Raw genomic sequence first — 25,856 nt, forward strand, 5'->3', positions numbered from 1 at the left:
ATCGCTGTCTTTGGAAAATGTCAAAAAGATTTTTCAGTTTTCACTTCTTCGTGTTCTCCTTTCCTACAAATTCATTACAAGAGACGTACACGTACCAGATGATCATATCTGCCCCCTGCAGCAAGAATTTCAGGCACAGTTCTTTGCCTTCTTTTGATGTATGCTACGAACTGGAAGATAACACCATTGTGTTGCTGTATTTTGTAAACTAGTCCCAGATTTATGGAAATCTGTAAAATAAAAATGCGTAAGTGATCAATTCCTCTACCACTACTGGTTAATGTGATTCATTTCCTATTAGCTGTATGCGCTGACAAGACTGTTCTCACATAAGGAAGATGTATGGAAAGAATATCTCCAAAAGATTAAGATACAGTTAAAAAAATTAAGGAAATAATGCTTTAAGCTTAATGCATCACAGGAAAACTATAACAGAACCTCTAAATAGCAAGCCTTAAGGAAGGTGGAACAGGATCAGTAATCATCAGCTTTCTGTATTTAGAAAATATTTATAGCTTATTACAAAACTTAAAATTTCTTTATGCTTCAATCTTGGTTGGAAAGAAAATCCCTTTGTAATTAGATAGAAATGGAGCCAGAGACTGCCAACTCAAAAAAGATCTTGTTCTTAAAACATCTCTCTCAAACGACTATCAAGACTATTACCTGCCATCAAAGATCCTTCAGTGTGCTTTTTCTACTCTCAAATATCATTAGTTTTGTGATAAATTACAGGGCCCAGTAGCCAATAAACAACTGATTTATTAGCAGAGTGTTTCTACACACCTGAAGTTTTATTCCAAGTTGCCTGAGCAGACCAATTATTTCCTCTAGATCCTTCATACCATGCTTCAGCAGCTGAGTCACACCTGGCTTTTGTTTTATCATGGTGTTTAAAAATGGAAATACATTACTTGCTTCTCCCTTCTGCTCAATGAACCTGTAGAGTCGAGAAAGCTAAAAGAAAAACAAATACAGATAGCACCAGTGAAGATGCTCATAATGAATCACTTTGAAAAAAAAAAAGAAAAATATGTGTCTTTATGAGGAAAATGTCAGCCTTGTTTTGCTTGTCTGACCTAGCGGCCTTTACCTACCTGCTGAGCTGAGGAAAGGAATGGACACGTACAACTCTCACTGGGGCATCCAGAAGTCAACCCAACTCTCTGTATGCACACTCATCACCAATTGCTTACACTTTTTTTTAAACTTCTCTCAGTTTGTTTTACTACACGTCATCGTACAGCACTCCGTCTACCCTTTCCTTATTTCCATCCTCTCAAAAATACGTTTAAGAGAAGAGAGAAACATGGAAAGAAGCCACACTTCAACAGAGAGCAGAATAAACTCAAACCACTTTCAAAGAGATTAATCTGTTTTGGACAGTGGATTTAACAGTTGATTCTTTTTATCCTGGTTGAGTAAATTTCAAAGTAAATAGCACATAAGTAGCTTATGGCAAGTTATAGGGAACTTGACTCCAAATTAAAATTACTCACACTATTTGAAGTGAGAGAGAGATTACAGAATTTGGCTTCCACTTCTCTTTTAGTTAGCTTTTCAGTCTGTAAGAGAACAGATGCAAACATATTCAGAGGAAGTACGTTACAGCAAACATTACTGCTGAGGAGAATGGAAACACAAAGGTTCCAAAGTTTTAATTACAGGCTGTATTTACAAACTTCAATTGTACTGTAAAAAAGCAAAGCTGGTAAGTTACACATTTTCCACTTATGTTTTAGTGAGGTCATATTTGGCTTAGTCTAAGGAACAGGAAGAGAAATAAAAATGTAAGCTTCTGTTGGAAAGCACTTCTGTGTAAATGAATACAAGAATTCCTGTGTGTTAATTAAAACGATAAGAAATAAAATTAAATAATTAAAAAATTAAATCATAAAGCATTACAAAGTACACATTTTTTTTTGGATTTAAATACTGCCTTAATAATTTAAATTAATTTCATCTATATTCTTTGCTTATTAAGTGGAAAAAACCCTATGATATTAAGAGACATTTATTTTTACCAGTTCTTAACTACACAGGTAAATATTTACCTCGTGAATACTTATTTAAAAATTATCACAAAACATCCCAATTCAGAAGTAACGGAGAACACAGAAATCCGAGTTCACTGCTCAAAGATAGGCAGCCTTTTTATCTAACAGGATGTTCCTTGTTACGCTGGCAATGCCCTGTTACTCATTTTTAGAGACAGCTCCTCAAAGTAAGATACCCTAAATTATGATTACTAAGATTAATAATTCATATCTTACCACAGCATCATAGAGAATGATGTAAACTTGATTGAGTTTATCCTCTGGTATCCCACAGTGCAAAAGTATAGCTTTCAGTAAGGAAGTATGGTTCAAGTAGATACTGTAATTTCTTTCCTGAGTTAAAAAAAAAAAAGAGAAGAAAACAGGAGGAACCTTTTATTAGCATTCCTGTTTACTTAAAAACTAAACAAAACGCAACAACACACGCATGCAAAAAAAAAAAACCTCTTTTTTTATACCTTCAATAACATCTCCAACTGTTCAGAACCTCTCCTTCCATCACCTTACCTTTCATTTATAAATAAAGAATGGCAAGGATTGTCCCATTCTGCAGTAGTTACTTGCCTGACAGAAGGCAGATGCTATTTCAGTGGCACTGTAGGAACTCAATTAGTATTTCTGATGCACACACAAACTTTTGCATCGTTTTATGTTCACCTACAAAAGCACACAACAATGTTCTAGACCTGACTGTTGATAAAACCTGTAAACAGAAAGTTCTGTACATCAACTTAGATTAGCATTTTAAGATGGACAAAAGAGGAAAAAAATAATACGTAAATCAAAAGGTATGATTAGAGAATCTACCTGTAGCACTGAAAACTCCTGAATGATTTCTGAAATTGCATAAATTGTTTCTGCTAAAGGCAAAAAGCTATTTCCAGTGGATGTAATAATGTCAAATGCACATTCTAGGAGTTCTTTGGGATGACAGCGGTCTAACTTCCGAGGTCTGAAAACTCGCTCTATACAGTATCTGAAGGAAACATTGAAGAACGAATCAGCATCTTCAGCATTCACTGTCATCAAGCGCAGCATCTCTGCACAACATTCATATGTCCCTTACCTTTTCAAGTTTGATATATTGTTTCTAGCTACAAATCTTGCAAAAGGAATCTGGAAAACAAAATACATAAACATTGCTCAAACAAAACCAGCCTAGCGATGTCCTTAAGTAGGAGGTGAATTACTGGCATGTGATCAGCATTTCTACTCTCCAGTGTAGTAATGCCATAAATATTTGCCGTGGCCAAATAACATCAATCATCTTTGTGGCAAGTCTTAAACAACCACACACACACACAAAAAAAACTAACAGAAAACAAAAAAATGTTCCTATGATAGCTTGGAGAAGGACAAAATACATCATAAACTTGTCTTGAAGCCTATTAAAATGTACTGGCAGCTATTTTGTTGTTTAGATAAAGAAACAAAAAATTAATTCTTTAATAAATCATTGGTCAACACATCTTCCAAAACAAAAAAGTCCAGAAGAGAGATAAACACTGTAGATGCTGCACATATCCTTAACTGTGAATCACACAGTATAACTGAATGTTCTAAATGCAAAGGAAGGTTGAGTCACACTGATGTTAAATTAACGTATGGGAGATAAAAGGTCAGGTTATTTAACTGTCAGTAATAAACACAAAAATAAAACTTAAAGCACTCAGGTTTTAATTAAGTGCAAAGCAATTAACAACACCAATATTGCCTATAATTGAGTAGTGCTGAATCATGGACAGTAAGATTTCAGCTGCATGTGCAGCAGTTCCTCTCAGAGGAGAATGATGTTCGACTGTGTATGTTCGAGAGGGACACAAAACTGGAATACAACAGAATGCTGTATGTTCTCTAGAAAGACATACAAATAAGAAAGGGTTGAGAATATTTTCATTTATCGTGGGTAAAGTTATTTGTCTCACATACACACAAGAAAAAAAAGAGCAGCAGTGACATCCACCACATTTATAATGCAGCATTACCTTCACATTTGGTTAAAAAAGAGAAAAGGAAATAGTGCATCTCTTCCCTAAGCAGTCAGGGCTCCAGCTGTCAAAACCAGGAGGGCAGTTTTAAGAAAAACACAACAGATGCTGAAAGATGTACTGCTTCAGCTGTTAGGGAAAGTGTACGCCTAAACCAAACTCAGTGAGCTAAATGTATGGACAAACAGCACTCTTCAACCCCAGCACTGCCAGCAGGGAAGATACTACTTACTCTGAGGTCATAAGGAAGCATAACCAGCATCCCACTGTGATCCATGAAGTAGGAAGCTTCATTATGTTCATACAGCTTTTTATTCCTAGGCATTAGCAGTGGAGTATGCAGCTTGATGGCTCCTACATGAAACCAGCAAAATGCCATTATCTTTCATTTCAGAAGTAACATCTGTTTTTGCAAACTCAAACAACTCTGCAGTGATCAATACCTTTTAAAATTACATTCTTTTAAATGTCCTTAAATGGTGGAATAAGAAAATCTATTAAAGAAACCTATCAAACAGACTTCCATGTTCTGTCTTCCACACTTGGGAGTGCAGCCATTGTTCTATCTGAATCTCATCTTCACTGAAATTCTACTATAAATGACAATATCACTGATCACTGAAAAAATACTTGGGGAAAAAAAAACTTAAGAAGCTCCAAATACAAGGAAATGCTTCTCACTGTTACAGATGGCAGATAAAATCTGACAGAAAATATATGCAGCTCCCCTGTCTTTTCTGACAATCTTTCACCCTTTTAATCTCCAAACTGCTGATAAATGCTAGAAAGTTTGGTAAGTTTTAATGGAGGGAAAAGAAGTAACTCATCTTTATTTGGCTTCATATTTCTCAGTTTATCTTCTTTTATACTCGAAACCCCGATTGTGTTTAATCAGATTGTGATATACTAAGAAAGCTTCCAGTTTCTGCTTTAAAGATTACTCATTTTTATAGCAAATATAACAAACTATACAACAGCACCACGTAAAATATTTCAAGTGGGACAGTACGTAAGCTTTCTTCCTTTTTTAAAAACTAATCTGAAGCAAATACTAATGACTGGATGAAGTCATGGAGAGGAAAACCATTGAAGACTGTTGAAGATCATGACACTAGCTCTGGCTCAGGAAGTTTCCCAGCACACATCATTTCTAAGAGCGGTATCAATGAAAACCACTGTATGGTTGCTCTGTTCTTACATCCTTTCCTCGGCCATTTGCCTTCTGGCTACGTTCAGAGGGAGGGTGCTACGTGACATGGATGTTTGGTCTCTCAATATAGGGCTATCCATATATTCATATCTAAATTTAACATAGCATCCTGCATCTGAAAGCTCCTACAGGTTCATCAGAACCAGATACATTCAAAGATGTAATTAAGATTTTAACAGTTCTTTCTAGGGAAAATTTAAATCATTCAGACTTGAGGTTAACAGCTACTGGGACGCCAAACATTCAAAGTTTCAAAGAATAATACACAACTACCGTACAAACTCTGTGACTCGGGATAGCAGCAAAATCGTTCCTTTCCCTTAAATCCACTCAGTCATCAAGAAGGGAAATTTACTTTTGTAAACACACTCACCGTGTCTTTTAAATATCCGGCTGACAATCTCACATACATGCTGCTGGATCTTGGCTCCCCAAACAGAAAAACTGCCCTGAAACCATCACAGATTAAAAGTACATAAGTAGTTTATATGCAGGGAACATTCCACTTGACATAGGTAAAAAACACTGTACTATCTTCTTTCACTATAACCAACTGTATTGCTTTCACAACAGAAAAAACCCAACAGCTATACAAAGCATCATTTTACTGTCACCTCGCACTTCTTTACGAAGGTTTAAAACTTAGAGGGCTATGTTACCATCATTGGAATGGAAGAAAACACTCAAAGCCAACAATTTATGTTGGCAATCACATGCTAAGTACTCTTAGTTTAAGAGAGGTTAAGAATAAAGCTTATTTCTTCATTGAAGAATCAATGTAAGGTTAAATATGAAGCGGGTATTTGGGTCCCATACTGCAAATTTGTAGGTTGAAATAGTAACTAATGTGAAGGTAGATTTTAAGAGAGAATGCAATTATCTCACGTGTGCTTTGAAGTCAACCATAACAACTTTTTTTTTGTGGTTGATTTTTAAAGATCTAACACAGGAGAAAGTCCGAATAGCCAACAGCCCTAACAGCTACAAACCTTCAGCGTGTCACTGTCGTAGGTGTAGTCTATAGCTGGAGATATACGCTGTGAAAATATCTGACTCATCATAGTGCGGTAGGCCTTGCCATCCACATTGGCTAAGGTGTGATGGAGCACTTCATGAAGCTCAGACTCTTCCATTTGTGGTGGTGGAAGATGTTCACTTTTTAACAGCTCCACAGCTGTTGGTCTTGCTGCAGGGTCATGGTTCAAGAGCCACGTAATAACCAATCTCTATGAGTTAAATCAAAATTTTCTTATTTCTCTTATGCTATCAGTGTTTAAAATAAACATTCTTAGTTACATCACGTGAATAAGATACTGAGACTACACAGGAAAAAAAAGGAAATGGGGGTTAAAATCTTTAGGTTGGGTAATTCTTTGCTTATTCCAAGTACCTTTTGTTGTGGTATTACCTGAATAAAGAACTACTAAAACAAACTGTTAGAAATGTGTTAGTCCGTTTAGATCTGTAGGGATGACAAAACCACATCATAACATTTATTGTCCTATGTTATGCAAGCTCTGGCATCTCTATGAATAAAATTAAGAGAAAACAGAATCGCATGCATAACAAAGGCTCGTGAGTTACAGACACTATGGAGTGTATTTCAGTAAACTGTGTAAGATGAAAACGTTTTTATGGCATTAGTGAGACAGACTGCTGTTCCACTAGCAAAACAGACAAAAAGTTAATGCTGACTGTTAAAGAAAGAGTCCATTTGCACAAGGAAAAAAAATTTCTCAGATGATTCAGAAAAAAATGACACTGCACCTTATCACTTCTTTCCTCTGCCATGGAGGCATAACTAAATAAGATGAAACAAAAAGAAAAAAAGAAACTATTCGAATCCATGGAGTACCTGTTGTCTCAAGTTTCCAAAATAGCTCTTGGCAGAAATATTCAAACTTAGAGCATTAATTGACATGTATTACCTCTTCCCATTCTGTGACAGGGATCTCTTTCAAACATTTAAGAGTTAAGAAAACACAATTGCAATTACTTTGTGTCTGAAAGCTAAAAATTGTCCCTCAGAGCCTTCAAGGTATGCAGGCGAATTCTGCATTTCTTCATGACTGCACTTAGGGAATTCTGTAGATAAGCATGTTTCCATGGCAACTTTATTATTCTTTTGAGATTTTTTTCTTACTTTGTTCTAATGTCAGGTAGTAAAGGTTGGGCAGGAATCACTAATTTAGAATTAAGTGGGGAAAAATAATAACAAGTGTTTCTTGATAGGGATATCTGCTAGTTAAAACGTCTTCAAAATTACCTGCTTTGCATGCTTGACTTCATCAAAGTCTTGAGGAAATAAAATACTGGGCTACAAAACAAACAAACCACATTTGAGTTAGAACAGCCAGTACTGTTTGTGCAAGCTGTCTTACAGAGACCGAGCACTGTTATTGACCATGGGGGAAATAAAAGCAGAAAAAAAAACCAAACAACCATGATAAATTTAGTTTGAAGAGCTGACAGAAAGAAGAATGTTACTGAAATGCAAGTATGATGTTTTGTGAAAGACAGTCCATACTCACAGTCACTTATCAACAACAAATAAACCGGTTCTTGAGAACTCGCTAGGTATAAACCCAGCCGTACTGAAGCCATGATCTGTTTATTGTTGAAGTTTACACCTCTAGTGTTTTGCAATAGAAAAATTAATTTCATTGAGACAGAAGAGTGACTAATGGCAATAACATTAGGAAATCCAAAGTACATTAAGAAATGTCACTAAGAGCTCCAATTCTTCCAATATTCTTCCCTTCTACGTTTTTTGTGTGTTTTTAAAGCACTCTCCATGGAAACATCTTTGTTTCTCTTAAGCTATTTGATGCTCAGAACTGATCCTTTATACCCGTATACTTACTAATCTTAGCTGACCAAGAACAAAGATCCTTTCCGATGCAGTACTCATGGGGTGGTAGGACATTTCAAAGAATATTATACCCAGGCTGAACAAGTCCACTTTCTAGGGAAGAAAAAATATAAAATTCACAGGTATTGCTTTTAGATTTCCATGGAAGACGACAGCAGAAAAAATGCTTTGGTTAAATTTCACATTATAGTACAGGATGCGAAAGGCATGGGTTGCCTTTATTTGTTTATTTGCCTTTCTGTTAACTTTTTCAAGGGACATAATCCATTAAGACTTGTTAGACTTCAATTACTTTTATCCTCACAGCACTGCCTTGACATAAAGGACTCCATTTCACTTTGAAAACACCCCTGCTTTGAAATTCAGCTTCTTTGTGCATATAAACAGGATCCTCTGTAATAAAAAAATGTACTGCCGTCCCCTAAAATGACAATCTAGGAATCCAGGACAGCAATTCTAATGATGACGTTTTGCTTTAGCAAAGACTCTCAGATTTCTGGACTATTCGTTTATAAAGACCCTCCTTTCAACTTCAAGTTGCTTGCACGTAGCCATGGTCACAGCACAGGCAAAATACCAGCCTTGCATGCATCCTTTTACCTTTGTCTACTCTTAAGCAAGGGAATGAGAAATATTCCTTTATCTCAGAAGTCCCACCATATCCCTTTCCATCTTGAATTCATCTCAGTTGAGCACGAGCGACCTGCATTGTATCCACTACCTTAGATTCCATGCTGCCTTTTACAAAGTCTAATCATACCTGATTGTATGTAGATTTTGTGTTTCCTTGGACCTCTGGGCTGACATACAGTGCAGTGCCAACCATCCCCGTCAAATTACCTACAAAGGCAAAGATGAAAGCATTAGTTTCAAGGAAGTAGGAAATGTGGCATCAAAGTCAAGAAAACTCACTCATCTTTTGTCCTCATTTCTTCCAGGATAGAGTGCAGATTGTCATAAGAGATACCCAGACATGCCAGTTTGCAAAACAGTTCTCACCTTCACACATGAAATGTATGTGCCTGTCTATACTGTCTACATCCTATCTATTGCTCCACAGAATTTTAGTAGGTCAGCACACAATAATACAACTCAATTTCACTTCCAAAGCACTCATCTTTTGACAGATGATATATTAAAGTTTTCTCAAAGCACAGAAGTCATCCCAATATGGAAAGTGTTAAAGCCAAACAAATAAAAACAAAAACAATCAAACAAAAATCCCTCAAATCTTGAAATTATCCTATACAGAGAATAGAAATGCAGATGGAACAGATATACAGGATCTCCACATATCCCACCAGAATAAAAGCATCAATCTATGGCAGAAGGCTAGTCATGGAAGCAAATTTGTTCAGATAACTGCCAAAACTGCCAGATTATATGGAACACATCCACCTAGTTGTATTTTTTTCCCATAAAAACACATATTTATTTATAAAAATATTTATATTGTTTATAAAATACGTTTTATTTTCAAAGAAAGAAAGGAAGTTCTAACAGAGTATGTAAGATTGCCATATACGACACTTTGCTTAAAATAATTTAGAACGAGCTACTGTGTATACTAACCTGATGGGTCATAGTTAGCAAAGCTATCTGAGTGATTTTCTTCTTGCTTAGAGACTGCCTGAAATGAAGAAAAGAGATAATCACATTAAAGATTACGGCATTCACAGTATAACCGTTATCTTCCATGTCCACCTTTCAGGTTATTACAACACCAAACAGAAGTTGTTTAATTCACTTTTGGCTGTACTCACTGCGTTTGCTGGATGATCTGTAGCTAAACCAAAATCACCAATTTTCACGTGATCGTTGGAATCTAAAAATATGTTCACAGGTTTCAAGTCTCTGTGGATCATTCCCTGTTAAAGTAGGAGAGCAACAACAACAAAAGACTGATAGCGTAAGAAACAATAAACATGATGCAAAATGTAAATCTTTGAAATAGACTGAAAAACAGCATTATATTAATTATTCTATATGCAGCAGAAAACCTATTGCATTAAGTCACCGATGACTAACTTTGAAGACTGTAGTTGCTAGCCCAGAAGCTAAAAAACAATCTTTGGTGTTAATATGTACCTAAAGCAACGTTTTTAAAAGAAGGCAATTTTTTTATGACAAAGGGAAAGAATCTGAAGTAATTCATTACAAAATTAAAATTGATGAAAATATGTTCTAAAACCGTAGAACTGAATAATAATGGCAAGAGTAAGGACCACTAATAAATGAAATCGTGTAGAATCAAATCTCAAGATGAATAGAATAGGGTGGAATAGAATAGAACAGGTCATAGCATATCTGTAACAGATAGGCTGTAACTGCTGTACTCACTAACCTTTTCATGGATGTAAGCCAACCCATCTAAAATTTCTCGGAAAAGCCTCCAAAGCCGACTGGTGTCCTCATGTAATCCTCGGTCAATGGTATCCCTCAATGTGCTCTTTTCACAGTATTCCATCTTCGGGTGTGCATACGTAGGAGAGAGAGGGAAGAAAGTGAGTTTTGTCAAGGATGAAAATGATCAGAAATGTTTATCTGTGAGCACCTGGATGCTTGGTTCCATAAAACACAGTTCAGAAGCAGATAGTATCATCTAAACATTCAGGTACTGGGAATTTTCCTCAGCCATGTTTTAGCTAGAAAATATGAACTCCTGAGTCCTATCTCATTTTCAGGAGCAACAGTACTCGTTTGTTTTATAGTCTGTTCTCAAACACAACATGAAAACCAAGATGAAAGCAAGCCAGGCATAACGCGTGTTCAAACCAGACTTTGAAATACCTCTGGCTTTACTTCTTTTGGCTCCCTGACTGCTTGTTTTGTGCTATATACAGCACATGCAAACAAACATAAAACAAATCGAATTGTGTCTAGCTGCAACTCCCTTCCAGGCAAGGGCTACCAGTAACTGCTTTATAAAACCCTGCACACAAAACAGATAGACGTGACTGCTGACTTCTCTGTTTGTCCAACTCTGAACAGAAGAGATGTTTTCAGAAGTAAAGCCTGAAGGTTCGAACTTGCACGAATTTTCTTTTGTTAGGGTCACAAAAATGGCTTTGCAAATTACTGTATTTCCTGTTAAAAATAGTATATACATTGTGGTTCCTTTGAAGAGAATGAGGAAGTTTTCACATCTGCAAACTACATCTTCAAGTACAACAAATACAGTACAAAGCAATAGGAAGCGCTGCACAGCGCCTTCCCACCAGCCAAACCTTCCAGCAAACCAGTCTACTGCACAAACAACACTGAGTTTAGCCTCATTTTGTTTCTAAAATGTCATTACTTTCCGAATGGGAAAAACAAAACAGAACCCAAGAAACAAAACAAAACAAAGAAAAACCAACAGCAATTTATCTCTGCTAACTGGAATAAACAGCATCCTTTCATCCCAACACACAAGCAGCCTAACCTGGATGTACAGATAATGCACCGTTTGAATGACTGGCGTTCTGTCTTCTTCTTCATGGCTATTCTTTTCATTGCCTTCTTCATCCTTTATTGCAATAAAAGTAATAGGACAGTTAATTACAGGAAGCAGTCCAGAGCTTTTTTATGCATCCTATCATTTTTATTGAGTCAAACACATTAATGAAAACTCATCTTCTATGTCTGGGTTTTAATATTAGCAAAATAATACATTGACATTTTTGTAACACCACTGCTTCTACGTCCGCTAGAAGAAAAGGCATGACCCAATTCTCACTTTTGAAGTGAAAACAGATAACATTTTTGCCATAACTAGACACTGGAGGAATAAAACTTCCAAAATATCTGGACAGAATCTAAATCTGTAAGTACGTTAGGTTAGAAGAAAAATTAATAAAAAATAAAGCATGCTTAGTTAAATGAAAGATAAAAAAGGAGAAAATCAACAACTTTGATATAATATATCAGTCTTTCCCATCCCTCCATGATAGACAGTGCACTGCCACCTTATTAAACATATATCATGTTTAAAATGTGCATTTTAACAGAAAGGAGGAAATCAAGAATCACTAAGAGCACTTTTCAAACCATCAGGACAGGCAATGACAGATTCTACATGCTGTAGAAAATTCTGCCCACTAGCTTTCTATGATAGAGTCCTCTGACTTTTTACAGCACGTGGTGTGATTCAAAATCTTGAGAACCACTATAACCTCACACACATCATTCTGACCTTCCATCTCTTTTTGACTGCTACAAGCATGTCACCAGTTTGAAAAAGTAGCTAGTGTGAGCAAATAGACTGGTTTACATCCCCTAAAACTAGAATGGAATTTCATTTTTTAGATGATGTAAGAAAAGGCAGATGGTGAGCTGATAAATCATGTACATACTAAAATCCTAGACTTACAATAACCAGGCTCATGACTATAAAATATGAATCATGTTTAGCTCAATGATGCTGTGAGAAACAGAATCCAGATTAGCTGCATCAGATAATCATTCTTATGTAGCTCTTGATGGCACAACATTTGCTGTCACTAACATAACCTTCCATGATTCTGTATTTACACGAGATATGAAACAATGCCTCCCAAATGATCTGTTTGCTTGTCAGAGACTATTCTGTGACATTTCCATTCTTACTAGCTTTATCCTTGTACTTACTGGAGAATGACCTTTGCTGTTCTCATCCTCGTTATCAAAAACTATTTCACTTTCAGAGTCTGTAGTTGGCCTATTAAAAGAAAGAAAACAGACATTACCAAGAAACAATTAGTAAGGAGCACTGACCCTATATTTGCTGGGGAAAAAAAAAGAAACCAAAGCTTTTGTTGAATGATTTCCTATATGCCTTAAACAAAGCAAATCAAATGCATCCTGCTGGCAAAGCAAAACTTCTTTGACAGCTCAGACCCTTAAAAAAAGGCATATATTCCCATCAGTAGGATTTAATTTCTGTATCCAGTAAGCAAAACAGAGGTAAATTCACTTGCAATGCAATGCTTAAAAAAAAGGAACAACGCAAGCAAAAGTACCATCCCATATCCAATGGCAGCTACTGAATACGCTACTAAAATCAAAAGAAGAAAGAATGAGTAAGGTATGTGGGGGGACTTCTAAGTTTTTTAATTTATTACAGACGTTATGTCTTAAGGTTGGAAGAAAATCCAACGTAACTAAAATAAGCAGCCACACATTCTGAAGCAAATAGTAAGAGACTTCCAGAAGCACAAACCCACTTTCCTCTTATACCTACAGTAACTACAAGTCTTCTCCCTGGCTATCCAGCTGCTGGCAGACACAGGACTTTTTCTTAAACAGAGGACAGAAGAAAATTGCAGCCAGTCACCTCTGACAAAGTGAGAATGGTAAAAGACACAAGCTAGGAACACTCGCCTATGCTAACGTTTCCTACAGCGCTAGTGGTGAAGACTACTTACAAAAACGAATGTGAGAACACCCCATCACCGTCGTCATCGTCATCATCGCTGGACTCCTGATCAGCTCCACTGAATTTGTTGCTGGAGGATCTCTCACACGAAGTACTCCACTCAACTGAACTTGTCAGAACCGGGGGAGGAGCGTTGGCTTCCACATCGTTTGTCTCCTCCGCCGTAAGGATGAGACCTGCTTTGGTGGGCGTTCTTTTGTCTTCAGATGTCTCAGTTGATGACACGATGGGAACAGGACTTTCATGTTTTTCTATCCAAGCATTGTAATACCTCACAATATTTTCATGGTTTAAACGGGAAAGTAACGTTACTTCTCCCTTAATCCTCCGAAACTGCTTACTGGCAGTGTTTTATGCGGATACGTTTCACAGCATAATAGCAACCATCAAGCTTATTTCGCACCTGGAAAATGTGAATAAATCTCAAGTCAAATGCTTATAAACACCCTACTAAGCACAGCCAGACCCAGAATAATTTCATGGAGGTGGGAAGTTTTCCCTCCACCTAGGAAACAACTGCCATTGAAATGCAAGCTTCTCCATACTGATGGGGCTCTCAGCAGGCTCCCAATACTCTCTCTCAAAATTTATCAGCCTACTCAGCTCCAGATGAAAAGCACAATACAGGTATAGCATACTGGAAAGCCATACACAAAACCAAACAAACACTGAGTACGCTGTTTTGCTTCAGAGAAAACAAACTCATTCCCAAAAAGGACTTCCTAGTGGAAATAACTTTTATACCATACCTTGATGACTGCTCCAAAAGCCCCCTTGCCAAGTAATTTTAGCTCTTCGAACTCATTGTAGTAGCGTGAAAATTGTCTCTGTGTTTCTGTGAAGAATGAAGCACTGGATATCTGGCTGCTGGGCACAACTGTCTCAATGCAATCTATACCTGCCGAATCTGAAATGAGGACATCGCAGTTACCAGCACTGGTAGAACGGGGTGGTAAGGCACCAGGCACTGTCAAATAGGCATTAGGAAGAAGATAAGCCCTAAACAACCAAGTGTAACTAAATCTGAAATATAGAAGTGCTCTGCTGAGGAGAGTTAAGCTCTGGTACAAACATAAACCTTACTGCAGTGTTTAATTATTAACATTAATTATAGTGGACAAAGGAACTGATTCTAACAGAATATGGTGAGAAAAGATGTTTCACTGGAATATAATTTTCCAGGAAGAAAATTAAGACTGGCATTTACACCACGTAGCTTCCTCTGCTGATGAGAATACAGCAGTCTGACCACCCCATCTGTCCATGGACCTAAAAGCTAGTGTGGTCTTAAATTTCCTGATTAGTTACTGTAAAGCATTTGCAGAAACATGGTCTTGTGATGATCTAGCACAGTTCAGTTCTTCTCTTACTGCAGAAGTGGTCCAGTTATTTAGTAGAATACATAAATAAAAGAGTTTCTCACCATCTAGATTTTCTTCTGCTACGGGTATTTTCATTCGTGGAATGTTTATAAAACTATGTTGTAATAGTTGCTGAGGAGTCCACCTTTCCTTATCTTCCAAGCAAACACATCTGTTAGCAAAGCAAAAAGAGAACTGTTGAAAGAGCTACCCCGTATTGGGCCCAAATGCTCAAACAGATCTTGTTATGTTTCAAAAATGATCACCTTTATCATTCTGATGGAATCAGAGGCCAAGAGAGACTAAATAGCTTGTCCACAAAGACATAAAAAGCTGGTGGCAGAGCAGACCAGAAGAGACCACCACACCCATTCTCCTGAATCCCAGATAAGTAGCATGATCCTAGAGAGAGAACGCCTCTTCTCTAAACCTTTGACTAGTGACACTGGGATTTGACTGTTCTTTTGAAACACAGATCAAGTCTTCAAAAAAAAAAAAAAAAAAAAACAAATCAAAGAGAAAAAGATAAAGGAACGCAGCAAATACGTACTTTTCCAGAAAGTCTTGGAATTCAGCAGGCAAATTATTAGGAACAGCGACTGGATATTCCTTGGTTACTTGGCCCTGGCTGAGTGAAAGCAGGAGCAAGCCCAGACTCCACACATCTCCTTTTTTTCCAGGTTTGCTGGGAAGAGAATCCTCGCTAAAACGAACTTTGGTTTGCTCAAAAACATCTGCTTTGCAGATATCCGCTAAGCGTTTGGAAATGCTGTAGTCTGTCACCTTGACATTTCCTTCAGCATCTACCAGGATACTGGAAGCACAAAGAACTTTGTGCACTACCGAATTATTGTGCAAGTAGTCAAGAGCTGACAAAATCTGGCTCACGTAATGGCGCAACTGCTCAATCGGAACTGGAGTCTCTTTGTGCAAGTATGTGGAAAGGCTGAAACCGCTTATGTGCTCCACTAAAATGTCCACCACAATTGAATCCTCCCGTTCTTTCAAGTTCATACATATGTAATGTACTATGTTCGGGTGACTCAGCTTTGTCAGTGAGCTGAACTCGGTCTCTGCACCCTGAAGCTGTTGAGAGAAAAACACCATAACGTGCATTGTGTCATATTTCACAAGCACAAAATTACTAAAATAAATCATCTATACAAAAATACCTCTACAACATATGAAAGCATTGTAGACAAGGAGCAAGAATAACTTGGGTTTCTGCCAGGTATGTTTGATTTTCTTTTCCTTCAGAATTTTAGTCTTTTATTATTCTATTATTTTATAAATGCATACGTACGAATACACTTTCTTTCATTTGTATTTTACATAAGCTCCTGAACACCTCAACATATTCAACTTCCTCTGTGGTGTAAATCCTCCGAACATTAACATTTTGAGGCTCATCACCACCCTCTCAATATGAGTTAGCAAATTCAACAAAACCATTGCAACCTATCTAAACTTTATGAAGCCAAACACAAGAAATGGGCATTACCTGTTTCTTGCACTTCTCTATCTTTTCTATTTCCTGCGCTGTAAGAAATTTTCCCATCTTTTTTTGCCAGTGCAGAACCCACTCATATATTAAAACAAAATCTCCAGTGTGAGTTTCCAAGGCGTTGTAGACTGATTTGCCAAGCTGTTCATCCTTGCCTAAACACAAAGGGAGAAAAGGAGGAACACAGCTTATTTTCTCCTAAAGGCCCAGCAGGAACTTCTGTAAAAGCTAAAGAAAGACTGGTTTCTATAATCTGAGAATTGCAAACCTACCTACAACCGAACAAAGTGTGTACCTATGTGTGTCCTGCAAAAGATCTCTGATGAATGTGAATGTAGATGAATGCAGATGTAGATGAATGTGAATGATGAATGCAGACGAAGTGAAGTAGCAATAGAGAAAACTATAGCATACTGACAAAAACTGCTGTACGTCTTAGGAACTTTGAATTTCAACAACTGAATACTCTTCCCTGTTCTTATTGTTGGTTTCACATTACTGAAAGTTAAGATGATTTCTTGCTTGGTGGCCATGTGTATCTGACTAGCTAACTACTGAAATTTAAAATCAGACTGTTTCTGGGATTATTTTAGCTATGAAGATAATGTAACATTTCGAGAGGGCGAGTTTTGTGGTACAGTGTTCAGTTAAGTAACTGATTCTGGAAAAGCAAATTTTTGCTTAAAATAATCATAGGAAAATTTTTAAAATTTACCAAGAAGTAACTTCCTATTACTCCCTATCACTTCTGGCTGTGACATTTCACTTTCCACAACAATCTTCTCTCTGCCCTTGCTACTTTGTACCTGCCAGCACTGTTCAAGTTCTACCCCCAGCAAAACGGTTTGTCAAACTGCAATTGCTTTTGCTTACCGAGACATTTGCCTTTATGCACAGTAAGTTGCCCAGCACCACTTGTGCTGAAGTTCAGAACTTCATAATTTCCAGGGGACTCTTCATTATTACCAACAGAAAACTGGCGCTCTCGCCTGCAGTAGACATAACATTTTTCACTGTCTCAAAAAGATACTTTTGTTGCAGTCTCTAGTTCCTAAAGATAACACATCTGCAACAGGATTAGCTTTCAGGCCCTTCTGCATCCAACAATAACATCCGTCAAAGACACTGAGTTGGCATGAACATAAACATCTGGATAGCAATTAAGCATTTTATAAGCAACACCAAATTATACTGAGTCTCTACATTCAAATTCAGGCATTTGATTGGCGAGGAGTTCAATCCAAACTTTAAAACTTCTGCAGCTCAGGATGACATTTTCAGTTTGGAAAACGTAGTAATAGTAGTAACAACTACTACTACCATAATATTGCTCTGCAAAAGGTGCAAGTTTGACTTGACTTGTATTATCTTTCAAAATGTAACAAAAAGCAAACACTTGTACTTCTGAGAAGTTCATTCCAGCTTTCGTTCAATTATTCTTCCCTCTTTAAAATGGGCTTCTCCTTTGCTTTTACTCCTCAAATCCATTGTACAAGAAGGGGAAAATTTTGGGGGGGGAAAAATAAAGTGGTACATTCCAAACCTTCTTACATGCACATATGGAGCTGCACATGAGATCAGAAAGAAGTCCAGGCCACTAACCCAAACCAACCTTCATTACTTCTTAATACAATCTACTTTGAAATGAATAGAAATATTACCATTTTCACCAAATAAATACAGTCAGTATGAAAATCAACTAAGGTAGAAGCTCAGCCAAAATACCAATTAAAAAAAAAAAAAAAAAAGAAAAAGAAAGAACCCCACATCCATAGGAATTGTCAATTCTCATCAGTGCTGTATTATAAAGAAAGACATACAAAGAAAGCGTTTGGCTTTCTGAATTCAAATGGATTTCATTTATAAAATTAATACAGTCCAAAATAATTCTCTGAAAGTTTGAGTCCCAGCAGACAAATTTTCAGGCCTCATGAGCACAGAGGAAGGGCATCACTGTTCTTGTAAAGACAGACCTCAAAAAACTAAACAGGACAGCTTTTGCTTAACTCTACAGATACGGTACCAGGATGCTTCTATAGCATTTTTGCTTATTCTCACCACTGTCAGTAGAAGCAACTCAGCCTTTCTGTACTTTTTAGTAAGAAAAAATAAGACAGTGTAAGATCAGTTTTGTGTATGCGTTCTGGACTTAAGTACAGTAACAAACTTCTAAGACATCTGTCCTCTTCCTCAAGCACAGACAGTGCCTCACTTCAGTATACTAAGATTAGCAAGGACATAGGAAAAGGGATTTCTGGACTATCAGTACTGTACAGAAACAACTGCCAAATACAAATCATGATAACAAATTCATGTGCAAATTGACATACATACTTTGAACGCCCAACTGAATTTGGGCGTTGTTTATTATTCACTCCATGTTCCAAACAGTTCCCATTGAAATTGGAAGCAACTCTGTACCCTGATGTATCTCTCCTGTGAGAATTTTCTTGGCTTGCCAGAGCAGCTATTTCCAGACGTTCCTATAGATCAGGAAAAACACTGAATAAGTACATAAATGGCTCCTATCCTCAAAATTTGTGGGTACACCTGACTGTTATGCTATGAAGTCATCAGGTCCCATTCCATGGAATAAATTCCATGTGACCAAGAACAAAAGATGCTATCTTAACTTACATCTCTTAGAAGAACTGGATAAGTAAAAAGGAAAGATGTTCAGAGAATTCAGACATGAAATTCTCTCAGAATTCTATAGATATGTGCTACAGAGATGGAAAGAGAAAAAGAGGTATTGCAATGCTCAGCAAGAATACCTGTTTGGCAATCTCTTTCTTTTTTCTTTCTTCTCTTTTCTCTTCCTCCCGTCTCTGAATTTCATTAAGGATTTCCCGTTGCTGAAATGCATTTCAGTGCTGTTAGACATGCAACAGTAAATACAGTGCAACTGCTAATCTTAGCCTGTTAAAAATGGAGGACATTGACTTTTCAAGGGTATTAGAGAGTATTCACAGATCTCAGCAGAACAAGATAACAAAGCAAATAAAAAACAAAGAACAAACAAAACAAAAACCAAAACAGAAGACAAATTAACTCTTCTGAGGAAGTTAAGAGAGAAAAGTATGAATTGTGAATGGAGCTGTAGAAAAAAGAAAGTGACTTCTACTAGCACACCCAACAGTAAAGTTTCAAACACAGCACATTTATTGAGAAATAAAATAATAGCTATTCTGCCTGTATTCCCACGGTTTGATTTCACATCAGAAGCCCCTGTGTGACCTACATGAATCCCCTCAACTCTAGGGCAGAATAAATATGTCTTTCTAGCTTAAGACATGTTGGCTGAAACACGTTGGTCTCCAGAGAAGGCTCTTACAGTGAATACAGCAGTCACCCTATGGTGAATGAATAGGTAAGATTACCTATCTGCCTGGCTACTACTTACTTGTTTAAGATGGAACACACCCAATATATACATTTACTCAGACTTTTGTTAAGAACTTCTTTATAAATGGCTTCCATAGGATCACTAATCAACAAGTTTTTTTCAAGCACTACTATTTCTCAGGGTTAAAAACTCACCAGCAGGATGTTACAATGGAAGCAGCACTTAGTTCATGGAGTACCTATTGATGCTGACAGCTCTGACAAATTAATAATTCCCTGAAACTCATGGCAATGCAGGATAATTTACCAAATCATTATTGTTAAAATAAACAATACGGAATTATTCACATTTCAGTTTCTTACCTCCTGCTCCTCTCTCCTCTTAACTTCTTGTGCCCTACGCAGTTCCTCCTGTGCCAGCCTTTCTTGCTCCTTTTTATGATTTTTTAGCATTTCTTCATGAAAGGACTTGGAAGGTGGTTTATTATACTCGCTGAGAAATGACTGTATGTAGCCTGCAAGTTCAAATATCATCACCTGAAAGAAAATAGATATGAATGATAAACTCAATCCAGTTCAAAGAATATAACAAAATGATACCCAGCTTGGAAAAGCAATACAGCAGCGAGGTGCGACTGTTCGTTTTGTTACTTACAGAGCTATTTCATTATTTTTGTCAGATCTATTTATTCATGAATTGTAGCACGAAAATCCCTGGCCACAATAGCAGATGGTAAAAATTACTGTCAGACGGCTTTCAAGCACCTTTCCCTTTCCCTCTCTGCAAAATCCTTTTCCTTGTCTTCTCTTAGGGATATCTTTCTACTTGCAAAGGTACACATTTAAGACATGTCGACTACAACAGAACAAATCCTTTGCACTTGTCTATCGCTGTACCTACTACTACTACTACTGAGTAGTCACTTACTTCATTGCTAACGTGAAATCCAATCCTTCTTCTACAATCTAGCCCCACAGCTAGAAATCTAAAACCACTTAAGGCATTCCACATTCATAAAACTACAACTGCTAAAATAAGAGCAGCACTGAAGGGGCCACACGACTTGCTAGGTATATACTGATGACTGATTGACCTGCCAGGACTTAGGCTTTCATCGATGTAGGAGCATTCCTCTGTTAAAGCACGGAGCCCACAGCGCTAACAGAACACTGCATCTCCAAAACTGAACACCAATACAGCAGAAAGATGCTTCCAAGCAGAGTGAGCAGCAGCGCTGGTCTTGGTTTACATGTAGGGGTGCAAGAAAAGTCAGACCAAATCCTACCGCCTGCCTGTAGCAGACTGACAATTCAGTGACTTTCAAAAATGGAACCCTTTTAAAGTAAAAATTCGGAGTAGAAAGAATAGCACAATATGCATATATCTGACATGCAAACTCGATCATCTTTTGCAGCTTGCTATTAAGAACGGAAAGTGATCATGCATGTACACGCATGTATTTGAAACATAAATATAAATAAGAAATTTCAATGATTAAAAATGAAATACATCTGTTGTTCAGCATGACGGGTAACTGAAGGATTGTCAATTTTTCCATACTACAGAATACCGACAAGACAGAGAGAATAGATGTCTCCCTTTCCCTGCAGAGTAAACTATTCAGGACTACGCTGTGTATTGTATTCATTAAAAAATGCATCCCATATATGTATTTCACAACTGTATCTTCATGTTCCTGGAGCAAGCAAGCTTCTCCCTTTGGAAAATAATGACTAGGAAAACCTGTAACACCTTTGTAGCTGCTTTCAGTGAGATCAGAAATGAAATAGAGGGAATTCTTGGCTATTAAACAGAACCAGCAAAACAGTATCTGGCTACAAGATTTCTTTTGAAAGTAATTTCATTAAAATTGTTCAACAAAATAACAGTGTAGTATAAAAATGGAAGAAGACACAGATGTGGCAACACTCCAGGGGAGGCAAACCCTTGCCAACTTGTAAAGCTGACAAATTTAGAAAATTTAAAGCTGAGTATTATCCCATCTCAGCATACAACAACTTCTACAGCTGTCTGTCTTTCACTTTCAGAAAAGCAAATAGAGCAAACCAAATGTGTTCACCTGTAGCATTCCTGCAGATCAGAAATGTACCATAAACCTTGCTTTCACAAAGAATTCAGTGTTTGGTAGTAACACACTACGTAATTTCAATCCTCAGCAACAAAATAAAAGGTATTGTTAACACCAAGCATACCTAAGGTCTTACATTATTTACCTTATTTAAACACGCACTATCGTAGAATGGCTTGGGTTGGAAGGGAACATCCTGTTCCATCCCCATGCCATGGGCAGGGCTGCCACCCACTGCAATAGGAGATTGCAGAGTTCATACTCTGAACTTTCATTTAATAGATACATTCTTCACAAAAGCATAAATCATACTTCTAATCTGGATGCATTTCCTTATATTATAGATACATTTTTTTTTAGAACTATATAGGACCAGGGTGCATTTCTCAAAGGTGTGAAAAGTTCTTACCTCTCCACAGCACTCTTTTGCCACTTCAGCTAGTCTGGATTTTAACTCATTTATTTTCTCATTAGACAAGCCTTTGGAATTTTTCAGTTGTATTTCAGGAACACTGGGAGAGAGCAACAGAACATAAAGAATGGTCCTCATAAAGAAAAATAAAGAAAGTAAAAGGAGGAAGAGGGAAGGGGGAGGAACAGGAAGAGAGGGGAGAGAGTGTAAAAAGCTCTGTGAGATACAGAGGGCTGGTAAAAAAAAAAGGTCAACGATGGAAAAGGAATGGAGTTTATCATCACTTGGCGATTAGTTAATGCTCAATAAGCAGTAAGTAAATATTAAATATATAACACAGAATAAAGCCAGAGATACTATTTTATACTCATCAACTTCTGGCTGCACAGTACTTGTCAGTTACACATAACAGGAGAACTTGCAAGGAAACCCCTGCAGTCTCTTACAACTCCAATCTTTATTAGTAATTCATATAGAAGTGTTTTACAAATACTAATAGCATAATACCGAGGTGGCTAAAATTGATTTATCCCCACTATACAGGTGACAAAAACTTAAAGGCGCAATAACAGGGACAAGTAACACATCCATAGCTATGCTAACTTAAACTAAAAAGAAACAAAAACAAACCAGGAGGGGACGCTGTGCCCTGTGCTACCACGCATAACTGATCCACCACCTGGCTAGGAATAGTGCTTCCCTTGTATGCTGCTCAGGGCCCACAGCAAACAGATGGGCTAAAGGCTGTAATGCTGCGGACACGGCCAGTGACACAGGGACTGAGGGGAACATTTACTTCAGTGCTTGCAGGGCAGTACTTTACTCAAAACACATTTGCTAACCCAAAGCACAGGGAGTGCTCATCTCCAGCAATTCTTTTTACATTCTCTGTGGAGAACTCTTCCAAAAGCAGAAAACACAAATATCAGATACAAATGCGTCAAAAGAGTGTTTTAAAAATAAAAGGTAAGTCCCTCTCTGAGCAGAATAGATCATGGGCACTAAGATGCTGACAGGCACACCTGTCCTTATTGCACAAGAAACCACATCCAATTCAGGTCAGAGAATTACAGTTGCCTATTTAAAAACACCCCAGCCTGAACAAATACTGACATGAAGACAGCAAGAATAAGAACTACGTGTTTTTTCAACCCACATGAAAACAAATAAATGCTCAGAGAAAGAAAAGCTTATATCTGAATGCTGACTCACGTATCAGGGTAAGTATGCGGGCACTTGACCCACAGATCAACTTTGGCGTACACCTCATCATCGCCAGTCAATCCCTGAGGACGCAGAACTAAGTTAATTTCCGGAGGCTGTCGTACCTATAACAGAAAACAAAGCTTTAGATGTAGAAGGGCTTTTCCCGTCGTTGTTGTTCTCGTTTCTGTTGCTGTAATGGAAGCAGGAATTACCGCACACAACTCTCCCATCTGTTATTATAGCAGAATTCAGGTGATGCCACCCAAACCGTGAGAATATGTTAATGTTGATACTGCTCAATGAGAGCAAACTGGTTCATTACAACTGCTTATCCAATATACTTGGGAACTTCTGCAGATAAGAGCATTTATCAGCAAGATGAGTCAGACTGAGCAGAAAGGAGGTTTTGTATCAGAATCCTCCTCTTTTGCTTCCTGTAGGCTAATAGCAAGAAAAGGTAACATACACGGACAGGTTATGTATGATTGCAATTGCTTCGTTTTTGTTTTACAACACTAACAAATATCAGTCAGCGTTTTCTTTTCCAACATGGCAACAGACTATGGAACCGCATCTTGTGCAGCCAAATGGACAGGGAATTGTTGTATTCATATTTTTTGGTTTTGGCATGAAACAGAACTTTGACAAGTCTTCCTGCCGCTTCCTTGAAACTGCCTGTTAGCTTTAAAAAAAACAGAACCAAAACATGTCCATGTAAACATTCCAACCTTCTTTATCTCAATTAGAACGTTGTTTTTTTAAGGGAAGAGATCTTAGCAACGTGGTGAACGGGTAAGGAAATAACATCACAAAGATGGGAATGGGTTCACAGACTGTTGGTATCCCTTCTACTTTGCATGCCCAAGGGAGAAAAGCACCGCTTACATGCAAATTTCATAATTGCTAACACCAAATGCCACCACCGCCCCAAGAAGTCACAGGTTTCTGCAAGAATTCTAGCTTCACATGTACAACAGAACAGACAGCGTCGGCCACGATGTTCTGCAGGAACCAAAGCCAAAGGTGACAGCAGCAAGGAAGTTATGGGCAGGTGACATAAGCGAGTGGCACTTCCAGCTATGGGAAAACTGTGCCACCAGATGCAGCTGGAAAAGTCTCAAGAAGACACTGTGGGCATGGAAGAGAGATGGAACGAAAGCACCGCGTAGCAGACTCGGGCAATTAGCAATAACTGGAAAAAAGCCAATACTACAAAGCGAAAGTATGAGGTTGTGATGGAAACAGCTCCCGTTCGAGTGAGCCACAGCAGAGAACATACGCACAGAGTTCGGCAACATGTGCGCCGACGGGATGAGTTAGGCAGCCTGTAATTAGTCAGCCAACGATTGAATTCAAAGGCAGCTTTTCTTAAGCTGGCAATTAATTAAAAAGCACGTTACACGCAGAGCATTAATTACGCCTGCGTCAGCCCAAAGGACGAGCGCGGCGGCGGGCGGACAGCAGGCCCCGCTCCGTGCGGCCTTCCCCCGCCCGGCGGCACCAGCGCCCGGCACCCCGCGCGGACGGAGCGCGCTGAGGAGCGCCGGAGGCCCGGAGGCGAAGCGCTGCCGGAAAGGCGCGAACGGGCGGCCCCCGGCCGCGGCGCGCCGCTCGCTACCTTCCAGGCCTGGCTCCGCCGCAGATCCTGGAAGTCCTGCCCGTAGATGGACTCCAGCGCCTGCAGCTCGTTCTCCTGCCGCAGCTGGTAGCTCTCCGGCGGCTCCGCGGCCACCTCCGCGGGCGGCTGCCGCGCGTCGCTCGCCCGGGCCATGTCAGCTCCCCGGGCGGGGGCGTGAGGCGGCCATCGCGGGCGGCCCCGCGGCGCTGCCACGCTCCCAGCGGTGCCGGCCGCGCCCCCCGGGAGGAGGGGCCGGGACGCGGCGGACCTGGCAGCGGGGCGGGCGCGTGCGGTGTGCGCGGCCCGCAGGTTTCGTGCCTCGCTTAGCGGCGGGTAAGCCGGTCTCACGGCGTTGTGTGCCCGAAGCGGCCCCGCTTCCCGCCGTACCCGTAAGCACCGGCACGCACCAAGCGGGAGTGCAGGAGCACCTACTTGCTTTGTACGGGCTTTTGCTGTCAGCGGGCCACCTCAGGAGGGACCTGCTCTGCAGGGTAGCTTTTGTGGGTGTCCACCGGTGCTGAAAAACTCGCTTACGCGCATCCTTTTTTTGTTGTTGTTTATTTATTTATTTATTTAAAATTCAAACCCCGGTCTCCGGGTCCCGGCTGGAATCGCAACGCCTAACTGCTGCGTCTGCAGCCGCATCGCGACATCAGTACCAAACGAAAACCTGATTCTCTTCTGCGCCGCTACTCCCCGTCCCCCAGCTGGCAATGCCTGCAGGGGCCTTCAGTGGCAGCGCTCCCCTATTTTTTTTTTCCTGTGGGAGCCCCGTGACGAACGCCGCGCACGGCGCCC

At 38.9% G+C, this 25,856-nt stretch overlaps 1 protein-coding gene across 1 annotated transcript in view; it reads right to left on the bottom strand.

Annotated features, from left to right (window-relative positions):
* EIF2AK4 (eukaryotic translation initiation factor 2 alpha kinase 4) overlaps window positions 1–25,283 on the bottom strand; it is a 33,571-nt gene extending 8,288 nt beyond the window's left edge. The window contains 30 exon segments of the mRNA XM_004941720.5: window positions 96–230; window positions 787–957; window positions 1,500–1,565; window positions 2,274–2,390; window positions 2,865–3,033; window positions 3,124–3,173; window positions 4,278–4,399; window positions 5,629–5,704; window positions 6,245–6,481; window positions 7,522–7,572; window positions 8,119–8,220; window positions 8,888–8,967; window positions 9,700–9,757; window positions 9,891–9,995; window positions 10,472–10,594; window positions 11,552–11,635; window positions 12,736–12,805; window positions 13,512–13,873; window positions 13,875–13,925; window positions 14,272–14,429; window positions 14,946–15,055; window positions 15,434–15,969; window positions 16,385–16,542; window positions 17,261–17,376; window positions 18,722–18,870; window positions 19,162–19,242; window positions 20,096–20,269; window positions 22,232–22,334; window positions 23,447–23,562; window positions 25,059–25,283. Coding sequence (XP_004941777.1) covers window positions 96–230; window positions 787–957; window positions 1,500–1,565; window positions 2,274–2,390; window positions 2,865–3,033; window positions 3,124–3,173; window positions 4,278–4,399; window positions 5,629–5,704; window positions 6,245–6,481; window positions 7,522–7,572; window positions 8,119–8,220; window positions 8,888–8,967; window positions 9,700–9,757; window positions 9,891–9,995; window positions 10,472–10,594; window positions 11,552–11,635; window positions 12,736–12,805; window positions 13,512–13,873; window positions 13,875–13,925; window positions 14,272–14,429; window positions 14,946–15,055; window positions 15,434–15,969; window positions 16,385–16,542; window positions 17,261–17,376; window positions 18,722–18,870; window positions 19,162–19,242; window positions 20,096–20,269; window positions 22,232–22,334; window positions 23,447–23,562; window positions 25,059–25,211 — 4,083 coding nt within the window. The 5' untranslated portion in view covers window positions 25,212–25,283.
* Between the last annotated feature and the right edge of the window lie 573 nt (window positions 25,284–25,856).

The sequence above is a fragment of the Gallus gallus genome, chromosome 5, assembly GCF_016699485.2.
Source record: "Gallus gallus isolate bGalGal1 chromosome 5, bGalGal1.mat.broiler.GRCg7b, whole genome shotgun sequence".
Taxonomy (NCBI): domain Eukaryota; kingdom Metazoa; phylum Chordata; class Aves; order Galliformes; family Phasianidae; genus Gallus; species Gallus gallus.